This window comes from Erpetoichthys calabaricus, chromosome 6 (genome assembly GCF_900747795.2).
Source record: "Erpetoichthys calabaricus chromosome 6, fErpCal1.3, whole genome shotgun sequence".
In the NCBI taxonomy this organism is placed as follows: domain Eukaryota; kingdom Metazoa; phylum Chordata; class Cladistia; order Polypteriformes; family Polypteridae; genus Erpetoichthys; species Erpetoichthys calabaricus.
The window spans coordinates 207,586,881-207,602,740 of NC_041399.2; the positions used below are offsets into that span (position 1 = coordinate 207,586,881).

General features: G+C 42.4%; 1 protein-coding gene across 2 annotated transcripts in view; it reads left to right on the forward strand.

Moving 5' to 3' along the window:
• Window positions 1-1,404: 1,404 nt before the first annotated feature.
• Window positions 1,405-15,860, forward strand: part of LOC114653838 (rho GTPase-activating protein 21-like) — a 406,130-nt gene continuing 391,674 nt past the window's right edge. The window contains exons 1-2 of one of the 2 annotated variants that reach the window (XM_028804387.2): window positions 1,405-1,789; window positions 8,592-8,856. In XM_028804387.2, coding sequence (XP_028660220.2) covers window positions 8,761-8,856 — 96 coding nt within the window. In that variant the 5' untranslated portion in view covers window positions 1,405-1,789; window positions 8,592-8,760. Of the gene's footprint in view, window positions 1,790-2,143; window positions 2,263-8,591; window positions 8,857-15,860 lie in introns of those variants that run through there. The other variant, XM_051928939.1, reaches the window with a different exon arrangement.

A 15,860-nucleotide genomic window follows, 5' to 3' on the forward strand; every position in this document is an offset into this window, starting at 1 on the left:
CTACCATTGCCTTGCTTTACCGTAGGGATGGTATTAGGCAGGTGATGAGCAGTACCTGATCTTTACCAGACAACGTGCTTGGAGTTCTCTCCAAAGAGTTCAGTTTCCTTCTAATCAGAGTCCAGAGGTCTTCAATCACAGTCCTGGAGGGCCGCAGTGGCTGCAGGTTTTTGTTTCAACCCAGTTGCTCAATAAGAAGCACTTATTGCTCAAGTAACACTTCTGCTTCACTTTAGTTGTCTCGCTCGTTAAGATTTTGAACCCTCATTGCTTATTTTAGTCTTAAACAGCTGTATTCTTGGTTTTTAATTGCTCCTAATTAGCAATAACATGCAAATGACAAAAAAGACCAGCATTTATCCATTTAGCTTGTTACCATTTACACCGGTGTGTGTATTTATCACGCACTATTGGGTTTAATTAAATACTTGGAAGGAAAGTGAAGAGAATTTAGTGAAGGACTGAGAATTACTCATTCATTTTAGGCATGGCTTCATATCCTTTGGATGATATCCTTAGAAAAGGGAAGAAAATCTAGGATATGAGAATGACCTGACATAGCAGAGTTAAAGCACTAACGTGCCATTAAATTAAATTATTGGCAAGAATTGCTTTCTAATTAAGCAAGCAGGTTAGAACAAAAGCCTGCAGCCACTGCGGCCCTCCAGGACTGTGATTGAGGACCCCTGCATCAGACGATAGTGTCTTTTTCCTGATGCTCCCATAGTCCTTTAATAAACTCTTAGTAGAATGATTGAAAGACTACCTGTTCGTGTAGATCGTTGACTAAATACCTTCATATAAAAGTAATATAATCGGGTGAATGGGAATCAGGCAGCTCTATTTAATTCAAGTGTTTGCACAGTTGCCATCCTAGTTTTCCTAAACACTAGAGGGGGTTCTGCTTACTTTTCCACATGACTGTATCTGTCTGGCAATTTAAACAACTATTCTCTTGTCTGCAATTCACGGAAAGAATTGACATTTTATGGACAAGTTCTAAGCGGTTTTGAACCTAGCATGCTATGCTAATGGAAAGCGCATTGGCTCAAGGATAAAACAAATACCCTACCTGGACGGGACGCCTACCATTGCATGATACAACAATACAACGACAATATGCAAAGCAATTAACCAAACTGAAGGGCCGTATACAGCGATTGAAAAAGAGGCCGGAATCATCGGGAAAATCATGCACCATGTGCGCTCGGTATTAACGATGGCTCGCTCGGGTTTGGAATTCAACCGGACCTGTAGCTCTGCTCTCCGGCTCCCCGTGTGGGGGTTTGTTATATAAGACGCCTTACGATTGGCTGCATTTGAAATAGGAATTGCGATACGCTTAGGGATTGGACAAACCACTTAGGAGGGCGGGTTAACGAACAGAGGGCTTGTCACTCTCGGAAATCCTAAACAGTCTGCCAACGCCGGGAACGAGCCTAGGCGGCGGAGGTGGAAATGTACTTTTGAACATTTTATTCAGAATTTCTGATTTTTTTTTACGATTCGGGAAGCGGAACTATCCACTAAACCGAGATGAGAGCGTGCCTGCTCCCGTTGACTTTAACAGCGGGAAAGCTGGTAGCTCGACGCGGCTGCGCCGAGGGGTTTTTGTTTGCTGTGCGCTGTTTTCTAACAGGTAGTTCGGAGTAACACGGCGACAACAACCGCAGCTGAGGACATTTGCTTTTGGCTTTTATTTATTTATTTATTTTTTAATATTTCCCTTTACGAACCTTCTGTTGCGGAGCTATTTTCGATTTTGAAAGGACACTCACTGCGTGGAAATGTAAGAGTTTTATATTTTATTTTTGATGGTTGAGCACGGAGTGCAGCGCTCCTCTCTTAAGAAGTCTCGTCCTTTTATGGATGATGAGTGTTAAAACTGCAGGGAGAAGTGATCAAAAGGTGGACCGCATTCTCTCTTTGGAACGATCAACGCGGACACCCTCTCACCTACCCCACAGTGGAAATATTTTTGGATACAATACATGAATTCACCTTGTTCTGAAACGGGAATATGCGAGGCTTTTGTTGTAAATGAGAATGCAGAGAATGGCGAAGTCCGAGCTCCTCTAACCTTCGCACCTTTCTTTCAGCCCGGCGTGTCGCTGCTTACATTTATCTTAGCTATGTTTTTTGAACCACTGGTGGTCTGCGGATTGAGACTGAAATTCACTAAGAAACGCATCTCCTTGTGGGAAGTGTGGTGCAGCGGGCAAGCCGACTCGCTCTCAACCGGCTTTCCCTCGCTCCCACACTGTAAGGAGAGTAGGCTCATTAATAATTCAGCGGGGCGGCTAAGCCCCCTTTTATTCCGTCCATCTATTATCCTAAACTGCTTTTTTTTTTGTTTTCCACTGTGCATGATTGCAACTTGCTTGGAGTCGATCTTGTTCAGAATACCGGCTCTGGACGAGACACGCGTCTATAACAGTTCTGTTATTGTATTTGCTATGCAAAAGTAGCGAAAGTATGTTTAGGTTGATTGATAGATAACTAATCAAATGCGAGTGCGGAGAAGACACAGCGTGGATTTGAATGCCGCTTGTTATCCAGCACGCTCGCAGCGCTGCCTCTTTACACAACAAAGCCTCCTTTGAAAAGTAATTTCGTGAAAGTGCATCGTCGCACTAAAAATGAACTTGTTGCTTCTGTTAAATGGAAGTTGGTTTAAATACAGTGAGTAATTACCTGAAGTAGTAATAAGACGAGCTATATAGAATAAAATAAAAAGTGTTTTTGGTAACAGATTTGAAAAATAATTGACAAAAAGTATAATGCAATAAATTGTAACGGGGTTTGTGTTTTCACTTTCACGGCAGAGTGACGATTGTTTGTTGTCCCCGTGTTCGCTTCTGTCCCCTCCAGTGTGTTTTCTTGCTTTGAGAGACCCCACACTGGCAGACGGCGTTTTTTTTAGTCTTGTTGTCCTCAGGTTTCAGGGCAACATCTGTTTGTGAACCACCATCACCAAAGTTGAATTGTTAGAATCGCCTATTAAAGGAGAATCGCAATTTACATATACAGTGTTGTTTTTATCCAACCATCCAGGATAAAGCTCTGTGGCTATAACAGATCATTCTGAGGCTAGGGATCTGCACTGGCAATCAGAAGGTTGCCGGTTCGAATCATGTAAGGGATTCTGCTGTTTTTGGGCCCTTCAGCAAGGCCCTTAACCTGCAATTGCTGAGCGCTTTGAGTAGTGAGAAAAGCGCTATATAAATGCAAAGAATTTATTAATTAACATCAAACACAGGAACAAATCCACACCCCCACACACCTACTGTAGAGCTGGTTTACCATCACCACTCCAAATAACCTGTTGAACTGTGGAGTAAAAAATATCCATGCAAAAGTGGGGAGAACATGCAAACTCCATGCCGGTCGTAACCCCGCTGCTCACACTACTGCTTATACCTCCGTGCCACCTTCAGTGTTTTTTCTTTTTGTAAAATATTTTGTTCCTTTTGGTTGCAATAAGCGATTGTTTGCATTCGTCTGTTACGACCAGTTGGTGTAGTGAAAAGTCGAGCAAAATGACCCCTTTTATTGGCTAATTTAAAAAGATTACAATATGCAAGCTTTCGAGGCAACTGGGGTCCCTTCTTCAGTTTACATCTTGCCTGAAGAAGGGGCCTGAGTTGCCTCGAAAGCTTGCATATTTTAATCCTTTTAGTTAGCCAATAAAAGGTGTCATTTTGCTTGACTTCTCACTACATGTATAATGGCTAACATGCTATAACACCCTAGTAGACCAGTTGGTTTGTAATTAAAAAAAAAAAAAATCCTAACCACAGTTTCCGTATGTGCTCCTGCTTGGCTGAAGTCTATTGGGAAGATGCAGCCTCCAGATGTTAGAGTAAAATAAAACGATTTATAGAAAATGAAAATCACCATTTGTTACTTATTGATGATAATGAGCTAAAAAAAAAAGTGTTTAGGATTGAGTTTTAAAATGCATGTTGAAAAACACCTTTTATACAGAAGCCACTTCCACTTGGATTAAAAATCTGATTACCGCATGTTTTGGCAAATGCACATGGAATGTGGCATTCTTTTTGAAACCTTCCTGTATCTTCTTTATGCTATTATCCTAACATGTTTCTGCTAGAGTGGTATAAGTAAGAACTGGATGAGCATCCGCACTCAAATGAATAGCCTACTCCTATTACCATAATTCATAAGTAGAGTAGGATCATAAAATTTTAGGCTGGGCTTGGGTATGCAATATACATGATGATTGCCTTGAATCATTTCAGTCAACCTTTTATTATGTTTTGATAGTGTTGTTAACAGCGCATACAGTGTGGTGGCCTGTTTTGGGAGTTGTGAGAAACCAGTTCCTTTTTGTAGTGCAACCTACCATTTAATTAGAGGTACCATCCCCTTGCCCAAGCTGTTTTTCTTTTGTCTTATCAGTGTATGCTTTGTTTTCCAGCAACAAGGATAATGTTGAAGTATTTGGAAGATTTACATTGTCAGTTCTTCTGTAGTTTTAGCCCCCTGAATTGTGTTAGAATACCACACCCAGAAACTTTTTTTTTCATTTAAATATAATAATAATAATTCATTACATTTATATAGCGCTTTTCTCAGTACTCAAAGCGCTATCCACACAGGGAGGAACCGGGAAGCGAACCCAATATGTTACTTACCTATCCCCAAGTAGTTTATAGTGATGTCAGAGAAAAATTTTAATCTTGTGTTTTAATGCAAAACGGAGAGAAAAAAAGTTCATAACGTACTAGAAGTCAATATTTCCCAATGTACAGCAGCAAGATGATAAAAAATGTTGTTTTGCGTAATCCATATGTCATTTTGTGCCTACGAATGGATAAACTCATGCAGTTTTTGCTAAAATGTACTTTGGACACATCAGCGCACATCATTAACAGGAAAACTCATTCTCGTAATGTTGCGCTTTTCAATTGAAGATCTGCCTCACCCCCTCATTCACTGGTCAAGGGTCCTGTTTTCAGGCTGGATGGATGGAGTGATGGACATGTTATTAAAAGAGCTTTTGAGGTGTCAGTGGTAACAAGTAAGCTGTAGGCTCTTACATTTGTCTCATTGTTCGACGCCCTGCCAGTTGAGAGGAGAACAATTTGAAAATTCTTTACAAACAGATGAATTAGAATGTAGACAAAAATTAGAAGTTGAGTGTTTCTGTATGCACTAAAAGCCACGGCAGCAAGTATAGTAGATGTCTGTAAATTTCGGAAGAAATAAAATTGCACTGTTGTTGATTTGTGATACAATAATAATAATCTGGGATGAGGCACCATCTGTTTAAATAAGTTCATATTATTGTGGGCCGATGTTGTGAAATTGTTGAGCGCAACACTCTGTACCAAGGCTGCGCCCCTCTAACACCAGGACTGGCTGCTTAGAATTTTGCATATATGTGTTTATTACTTTTATCTGTGTGTTGTATATTTTGAATCTTGTGATTTTTTTTTTTTTTACTGCTTTATAGACTCGCAAAGTAAAACTATTTGCCACTCTGAGCCATATACTAAAATGGGTGATATAACATTGGTTTATATTGTTCTGTCCAAGTATTGTTACTGCTGCTGGATAGAGTCTGGCTTTTTGGGAATTGTATTAAAGAAACTTCCTTCAGCATATGGTTTAATAGGTATCTCATGGATTCAAGTCTCTTTTATCCATCCATCCATCCAGAACATGACATTTTCTTACCTTCTTAATCCAGACCAGGGTTGCTTGGGGGGCTGGAGGCAGTCCCAGCTAGCACAGGGTGCAAGGCAGGAACAATCTCTGGACAGAACACCAGTCCATTACAAGGCGAACACACACTAGGACCAATTTAGCATTGCCATTTCACCTAACCTGCATGTCTTTGGAGAATGGGAGGAAACCCGCACAGACATGGAGACTACATGCAAACTCCACGATGCAGGGAGTAATCAAGACGTGAACCCTGGTCTCCTTACTGCCAGGCAGTATTGCTGCCACAGTGCCTCCAACTGTCTTTTAAACCCACTGTTGCTGGGAAGCTGGAGACTATCCCAGCAAGTATAGGGTGCAAAGCAGGAACAATCCCTGGACAGGGTGCCAGTCCATTGCATGGTGAACACACGTTCACATACCAGACACACACTAGAGCCAATTTAGCATCACCACTACACCTAACCTTCATGTCTTTGGACAGTGGGGGGACACCAAAGGAAACTCGCACAGACATGGGAAGAAAATACAAATTCCATGCCGGTATTACTTAGGATGTGAACCGTGGTATATTTACTACGAGGGAGCAGGAGTGCTACCCCTGTGCCACCCTCCATTCTTCCATCCATCCAGTTGTCTGGCTGCCTTCCAACCCCACTTCTTCTTAAGCAGTGTTGCTGGGAAGCTGGAGGCTATCCCATCAGGTATAGGGTGCAAGGTAGGAACAATCTCTGGACAGGGTGCCAATCCATTGCAGGGTGGACACACAGACACTGTTTACTTATGATGTCTCAATTTTAAAAAAGAAAACATGGTTTATATTATTTTAGCTAGAACTTTAATCATATTCACAATTGCAGAGGTGCAAGTTCAAATCCAAGCGTGTGTAGTTATTTTGTTTCTTGATTTGTGTCCCAAGATGTATAGGTTAGGGCGATTTGCAGTTCAAGATTTGCCCAGTGTACATGAGAGTACACCCATCCAGGATTCTTTCCTGCCTTACGGCCGATGCTGTTGACGTAGTTCTGTTATTTTTCATCTTGTATTGGGATTAGCTGGTTCTTTCAAAAACAGTCCGTCTGTCTTGGTAAGGCTTGTGTTGTCAAAACGTTTAATACATAAATAACTATAAATGAAAGTAGCCTACAATCAGTTTGATATTGTGATGCAATTTTTCCTTCTTGGAATGCAGTTTGTCTCCCTGTAGCCCCTTTCCATATAAGCAGGAATCCACATTTGTGGCCATTCAATGGCCTTATTGCCTATAATGGGCAATTTCCCATTGGGATTAATAAAGCTATCTCTATCTATCTATCTCTATCTCTATCTATCTATCTATCTATCTATCTATCTATCTATCTATCTATCTATCTATCTATCTATCTATCTATCTAATTTTATTTGTACTTTTTTTTTTTTTTTACTGTATTTGAATTGGAGGCTTTTCTAGTAGATTTTGTTAATTTGTGCATGTTATAGTGACTGACGGGCGGCACGGTGGCGCAGTGGGTAGTGCTGCTGCCTTGCAGTTGGGAGACCTGGGGACCTGGGTTCGCTTCCCGGGCCCTCCCTGCGTGGAGTTTGCATGTTCTCCCCGTGTCTGCGTGGGTTTCCTCCGGGTGCTCCGGTTTCCTCCCACAGTCCAAAGACATGCAGGTTAGGTGGATTGGTGATTCTAAATTGGCCCTAGTGAGTGCTTGGCGTGTTTGTATGTGTCCTGCGGTGGGTTGGCACCCTGCCCAGGATTGGTTCCTGCCTTGTGCCCTGTATTGGCTGGGATTGGCTCCAGCAGACCCCCGTGACCCTGTGTTCGGATTCAGCGGGTTGGAAAATGGATGGATGGATGGATGGTGACTGACCGGTCAGTGGTCCTGTTAATCCTCTGTCTGCCTAAATGCCACCCAGGATTGGACAAGAAGTGGCCGTGATGTTTCGGGTCCCCCACTGAGCACATTTCACTCCTGTGCAGCTGAAAGTCACCAGTCCACCTGCACAGTGAAGGATGTGCAAAACATGTTCAAAGTGCCAGTTGTAATGTTACTTGGGAAAGGCATGTGTTAGAATGCAGAACAGAGGAAGATCCGTTCCTTCACCTGTCTTGTATCATGCTTGTCCAATTCAGAGTCATGGGGGGCAGTGCCAACCACAACAGCAGTAGGTCCAAGGCAGGAACCAAATCTGGACAGGTTTCCACTCCCTGTCACGCAAGTTGCCAGTTGAATCTAATAGTAACTTTCAGACATGAGGGGAATATGCAGATGGCTCATGGATCCATTAAGGCTGGGAGATGGGAGTGGTAACCACTTCACCCCAAAGCTGCAGGATAAGGCACTTCTGTGTTCCTTTTATCGCATCTTTAAGCATGAGGCTGATTACGTAATGTCGAGGAGTTTTAATATGAAGCTCCCAGTATGGAACAGAAATAGTCGGGAGGTTTAATATGAGGAAGAACTGAAAACTTTCCCAGTTGCAGCTTTTAAACACAGGCACTGGTGTCTTGAATTGGTTGGATGAGGGGGAGACGCGCTCCCTGACATCTTGGTAGCTCGATGTTGATGCAGCCAAGTGCGCCGAGACGGCGTTCGGCTTTGCCGGCAGCGCTTAATGTCGCCTTGACACGATCCCTCGGAAGCAGGAGTCTCCAGGCGTTTTCCAATGTGATAGATCTCCCTAGACCCCCCTCACCACCTCTCCGCTCGCATATGTAATCGGGGAGGTGCTGGTTGGTGTTGCCCTCGTTTGTTGTTTTCTCGTCTTTTGCATTGGGTCTGCAATGGTACACACACAAAAAAATAATCTGACTTCGCGGAGCCAACCCCCTCCGGGGGTTATCATCACTTTATTTATTTTGAACCCGCACGTACATTTATAGTAATGTTTGTTCTTTTCTGCATTTTTAGATCGTCTGTGTTCTCCCGCGACATGAGGGAAGAGGACGGGGTGGATTGGGGCCATCAGTTTTTCTAACGTTTCCCTTGGAGCGGCTCGTCTTGACCCACTTCCTTTTCGGATTGTTTTCAATGTGCACTCTTGAGGAAACCTGTGCCTTTTTAAATCTGCAATGAAATAATGGCGACACATTGGGCAGCTCCACCCGAAGAGGATGGAGAGGAAAAGCACGCAAGAGGAGCGGCGGCGGCAGCTGGCGGTGCAGCGGCAAGCGAGGTAAGTGAGAAGAGCCGAAGGGATCTTTAAATGAGAGTCGGGGTTGAAGCGCACGGACTGTTACGCTCTCCGTGTGTGTGCTTTAATTATTGATACTTTGTAGCTTATTGATTTGCCGCCAACTTTGCATTTATCTTAAGTTCATATCTCTTTCACCTGCACGAATCTACTGAACCGAGCTGGAGGCTGTGATTGTGATTTTCTTTATTTTCTCCTTGCGGACACACCCTGTATCTGCGGAGTGTGTCCGTGTGTGTTTCGTTTTTTTTTTTTATTTAAATGAACAAGTTTTAGACGTGCATCCTAAGGGGGGGGGGGTTAAGGCTGGGGTCGATCTTTTGTTAGAGGCAGTGAATGTAGACCCACTGTAACTGGCTGAGAGGTGGGGGAGGATGTGTGCATGGCGAGCATTCACTGGCGTGAAAGTAAAAGTTAGGGGGGAACTCCCACATTGCACCGTCGGGCCAGACGCAACCTTTAGGAAAGGGATGCTCAAAAATGAAAGAGCAAGTCCCGAAGAGTCACCGGGAATTCCTCTTTTCTTTATGTACAGTATACAGTATGTGTGTTTTAATTATATACGTGTGCGCATGTATGTCCGTATGTTAAATGTATGTGTGTGTGTGTTGAGGCGTACTGATAAAGGCTTAGGACTTCAAACCCTGAGGTTGTGGGTTCAATTCTCGATATTGACAGTTTGACCAGGAGTTAAGTTACTGCCTGTGCTCCAATTAGAAGAATTAAAGAAATGTAACCAGTTGTATCACATGTTGTAAGTTAGCCTGGATAAAGCAACTACCAAATAAGTAGTAGAAATAACAAATGTGTGTGTGTGTATGTATATATCACACACACACACACACACATATAATACATGCATACATACACACATCTACACATATACATACTAGGGAGCTTTGCAGTTCTGCTGCTCGTGTATGGGGATGCGGATGTACAATTTAAACAGATTATTTTCATGGGAATTGTTACATATGCATAATAGAATGAACTATTCTACATTACAGCGAGTCATTAACCATATTAATAATAATTCATTACATTTATATAGAGCTTTTCTCAGTACTCAAAGCACTATCCACACAGGGAGGAACCGGGAAGCGAACCCACAATCTTCCATAGTCTCCTTACTGCAAAGCAGCAGCACTACCACTGCGCCACCTGTGAGGATTAATAAATAGTAAAGTGTAATAATTTGAAAGTAAATTTTCATGTTGCGCTCGGGTTTTTCATTGCATTATGATTTTGTTCTGTTTGGCTTTGAAATTAACAGGCAAATATTTTAAACTTACACTTTTAATGTAAAGTTTCAGTAAAAAATTTTTGAATTACATTTTTACCAATATCGCATTGAATTTTGATTCTGTGTTTGGAATTTCATTGTGACAACGCAATGTATAACTACCTGTGAGAGAATTTCGTTTCTCTGTAATAAACCGACTTTTTCGAATGTTTCGCTCTGAGATTTGTTAATTGTCTTTGCAAAAGCTATTCTAACGGGAAACGGTTAATGTTTTAATACAAATGGCATATCAACATCTCCTTTGTTTAATGTTATCCGTGGGAGATGTAGTGAGATCAGACAGTCGAGTGCACTGCAGCGATCCGTTTATATTTAGTTTTTGTTCCGACTGACTACCAAAATGGAAGATTAAGGTTTTTAAAACTAGGGGGCTCCGCCCCCTGCTCGCTTTGCTCACCAACACCTGGGTTTGGTTAACCGGATATACAGTTTAAAGACATTATTATTTTCATGGGAATTTTTACATATCCAATAAGTGTTTTCACTTTTACTTTAAAACTTCAGTTAAAGCAATATTTGGAATTCCCTTTTCTTCAAGATTGCATTGAATTTTGATTCCGTGTTTGGATTTACATCGTGACAATTCTGGGGTGGAGTGGTGGCTCTGAGGCTAAGGATCTGCACTGGTATCCAGAAGGTTCGCCGGTTCGAATCCCCGTCACTGCCAAAAAGAGATCCTACTCTGCTGGGCCCTTGAGCAAGACACTTAACCTGCAATTGCTCCAGGGGCGCTGTACAATGGCTGACCCTGTGCTCTGACCCCAAGGGGGTATGCGAAAACTAACAAATTCCTAATACAAGAAATTGTATAAGGCAAAATAAAGGACAAAAAAAATGCAACATATAATTGCCCGTGAGTGAATATTGTTTCTTCTCTTCTTCATACTGTTCTCTATTCATCATTCTGGTACATGTTGATCTTAGTCTCATTTGTCCAAAGAAAACTGTTGCAAAACTGGACTGTTTTTTTTAAAAACTAGAGGGCTTTGCCTGCTGCTCGCTTCACTCACCAACCCCTGGGCGGGTGGTACGTGCTAGCCACTTTGTGGCTCTGCTGCTCGCGCATGGGGAAGCCGATGTACAATTTAAAAAGATTATTTTTATGGGAATTGTGTCATATGCATAATAGAACTAAATATTTTACATTACATCGAGTAAATAACTATAGTAAAAAATAGTAAAACGTAATAAATTGAAAGAAAATTGTTTCAATTTGCATAGTTATTCATTGCTTTATACATTTTCGTTCTGTTTGGCTTTGAAATCCATCCATCCATTTTCCAACCCGCTGAATCCGAACACAGGGTCACGGGGGGGGAGCCAATCCCAGCCAACACAGGGCACAAAGCAGGAAACAATCCTGGGCAGGGTGCCGACCCACCGCAGTTGGCTTTGAAATTAACACGCAAAAACTTTTTAAACTTACACTTTTACTGTAAAACTTCAGTAAAAACAGTATTTGGAATTAACTTTTCATCAGTATCGCACTGAATTTTGATTCCATGTTTGGACTTACATCTTAACAATGCAACGTATAACTGCCCATGAGTAAATATAATTTCTTTCTCTCTAATAAAAAAAAAACGACTTTTTCGAATATTTGTCCCTGTGATTTGTTAATTGTCGTAGCAAAATCTATTGTAATGGGAAACTGTTAACGTTTTAATACGAATGGCATATCAAGATCTCCTTTGGTGTCTAATGTTATCCCCTGAAAGATGTACAACATTACCTTTCTTGTCGCTTGTTAAAATTTTACATGTCAGAATTGTTCAACCAATTATCAATACAACTAATCTCCATCACTCATACATAAATTATGCAATAACATTATGATACATCCTTCTTTCTACAGTAATTCGGCTGGTGGAAGTCCAGACAGTGTTAACGGTTGTAGGTATTCTTCGCGATATTGTAAGTTGATGTTTTCATCTTCCACACCATCACCACCAACTGTTTCAGCAAAGTCTACTGATACGTACTTAACCAATTTGCCATGTAACCGATCAACATTTTTGGTGTTGATTCGTTTGACTTCGTTTTTCGGTGCTAGGATTGCCCGTGTACTCACTTCTTCTGTTGATAACCCTTTGGGATGAAATGCGTCTTCTTTAATTGGGAACTTAAAGTGAGGAAAACGTAAAAAATAACAAGAGCTGAGAGAGCAGGAAATGTGTCTGCCAAAAGCATTCACACGAATGAGATGTGAGAGTACCGTGTATGTGTTTGAATACGGTTGAGAGGAGGGTGTGACTTGAAACAATCTCATGTCAAAAGTCTTCTCTCGTGGGACTTGAAAAAATCTCTTTAAAAAATCCTGCAACGCGACAAGGCCGGTACACTCGCCACACATTGGCTGTTAGGTGGTGAAGGGGTGAGAGAGAGACGATTGGAGACTGGGAATGATTAGGGGGCCAGAACGACCATGCTGTGGTAAGCAATTTAGCCAGGACATCGGGGTACATCCTGCACTTTACAGAGTGTGTCCTGGGATCTTCAATGACCACAGAGAGTCGGGACCTTGGTTTTACATCTCGTCTGAAGGACAGCACCATTTTCACAGCACAGTGTCCCAGTCACTGCACTTGGAGCATTGGGATTCACATTCATAACACATGGCATGCACCCCCTGTTGGCATCTCCAACACCTTTTCCAGCAGCAATCCAAGCTTTTCCTAGTTGGTCTCCCATCCAAGTACTGGCTGAGCCTGAACATGCTTAGCTTCAGGTGAATTACATGTTCTGAAGTGCATGTGCTGTGACTGCTGGAGAAATATACAGATCTAGATAGTCAATGGAGGATGGCCTGGCATTCCAATAGTGGTTGAGGAAGATCCCTTACCTGGCCTGGTTCATGTAATGGAAAGACCGCTGGAGTGGAGTTGTAGCTCAGCCGAGTAGAGCCAGAAATTGGTATCGGGGACAAGTAATAGAAGGACTAGGGGAAATTGCTTTTTATTGGCAATTCATCCCTTGGCAGAGGTGCCAGTGTTCCTTTGACTGTCTCCCAAGTCAGACACCTACAGGATTGCCTGGGAGTTGTAGTCTGGGAGGAAACCCTTGTAGAGGTCCTTGCGTGTTCTGCCAGAGTGCTCTGTGGAAAGGAGCTTGTAGCTTCTATGTGACCCAGAAGTGCACAACTGGTGGAGAATTTACTGTTTTTTTATATCTGGCCTGAGCGGCACGGTGGTGCAGTTGTAGCGCTGCTACCTCGCGGTTAGGAGACCTGGGTTCGCTTCCTGGGTCCTCCCTGTGTGGAGTTTGCATGTTCTCCCCGTGTCTGCGTGGGTTTCCTCCCACAGTCCAAAAACATGCAGGTTAGGTGGATTGGCGATTCTAAATTGTCCCTAGTGTGTTTGTGTGTGTGTGTGTGTGTGTGTGTGTCCTGCGGTGGGTTGGCACCCTGCCCGGGATTGGTTCCTGCCTTGTGCCCTGTGTTGGCTGGGATTGGCTCCAGCAGACCCCCATGACCCTGTATTCGGATTCGGCGGGTTGGAAAATGGATAGATATATCTTGCCTTTCAGAGTGATGAAGTTCATGATCTTGGTGACCTTTTGATGAGCCACTTGAATCCTGTAATGTTAGTCTTTTTTTGGCCTTGCCCATGTGAATGGATAATTTTTTTTAAGCTTCTATTTTTTTGTGTCTCCAGTTCTTTCAAAATGTCTATTTTTAAAGCAGGTGCTTGATGGGCACACTGGTATGAAGGAAACTGAATAAGCAGCTCCTGCTTTTGGACATGTTGTCATTTACACTATGGCCTGTTGTGCAATTAAAAAGAAACGATTTACAGTCAATCAACAGAGAAATCTTTTATAAGAGAACATTTGGTAACATTCAGTGAGAGTTGAATGAAGAGCATGTTTGTTTTTTTTTTTTTATTATTAAATGAAATCCTTTATCCATCGTGACTTACAAACCAAATTATAATATGTACAGTATGAGTGATTCGAATTGAGAAATTTTGCAAGCGATGGAGAACACAATTCAAACTATAGCAAAAGAATTTGTTTACAAGCCCCAATATTAATGAGGTTCACCACTCAATAGCAAATACTCATTTGGAAAGGGTAAATTATTAATTTGCTGACCAAGTCTTATTGCCGCTTGTAGCTACCGCTAGCCCACAGTTTCTTGCATTTCTAACCCATCTTAAAAGAAAATGAAAATCAAGGCTGCTGTGGTACAAATCTGGTAGTTGTACTCGTCGATACCAAATACAATATGTCAGATATAGAAGTATAACGAGTATGTAAAAACGGTTGACATGAAGACACCACTATATACAGTACATTAAATACATTATTTCTTCCCTCTTTAAGTCTCTTAAAGCCCCAGCAAAAGAAAGGAGGCACTGCAAGCCCCGTAACAACAACAACAATATTTATTTATATAGCACATTTTTCATACAAAAAAGTAGCTCAAAGTGCTTTACATAATGAAGAAAATAAAATAAAAATAAAAGACAAAATAAGAAATTAAAATAAGACAACATTAGTTAACATAGAAAAAGAGTAAGGTCCGATGGCCAGGGACAGTAAACAACAGTGTCCATTTTACCAAGTTAAGTTGGGGAGCATGCACTGGTACAGTGCCTTGCCGCACCCACCACACAATGAAACAATTCTGGATCCCGGTTGGCAACCCCCAAGGCCAGACACGTGGGCGACCCCTTCACCTGGTTCAGCCACTCGGGTCCCCAACAATGCGGATCCTACAAGCTGGATCACCCTCTGGGGAAACACGCCACATGGCTGTAGTGCTGTAACTGACGCTCCATCACAATGCAGGTAATGTGCCTCATTCGGGACTCCTTAGGCAACCGCTCATTTGACACAAAGTCAAACCAATGGTACCCAAGGATTTTCCAGAGAGAGACACAGTACCAAAGGAGTCCAGTCTTCGTCTCAGGTCACTGGATAGCGTTCATGTCTTGTGACCTTCTAGCAAGACAGGAAGCACCAGGACTCAAGACTTGGACCTTCGTCCTTTTGCATAGATATCGGGAGAACCACACACCCCTTTCCAGTGACCTCATGACCCCCCATGCTCTCCCAATCCATCTACTGACTTCATAAGAAGAGTCACTACCCAGGTAAGTAAACCTCTCGACGAGGTCGACACACTCTCCGCAGACAGACACACTGCTGATGGCCATACCCAAGAGGTCACTAAAGGCCTGGATCTTGGTTTTTATCAGGACACTTGCAAGCCCAGACACTGACGCCTCACACTCCTCACTCAGTCTCTTGAGCACCCCAGTCAGAGCCTCCATTGACTCAGTGAAGATTACAGCATCGTCAGCAAAGTCGAGATCCGTGAATCTTTATTCACCAACAGATGCCCCACAACCGCTGGATCCCACGACCTTGCCCAACACCCAGTCCATACAAGCATTGAACAGAGTAGTCCATTTTACTGGTGACTTTTAAAGTAGAGGTCCAAGTCATGTAATCGGGATCGTCTCCATTGTCCACAGCAACATGCTTATATTTGCTTTTTATTCATCCAAAGCTAAGGACGTTTTCTTCTCCAAAACTTGGGAATAACATATTGTGATCTGACTAGACGCTCTTCATGATGTGATTATTCCTTATTTTCAAGGGAAAGATCTCAGGCTGGAACTTGTATATTACTGACTCATCTTGATTGGGTTAGGTCATTCTCCTGGCAGCTGATAAA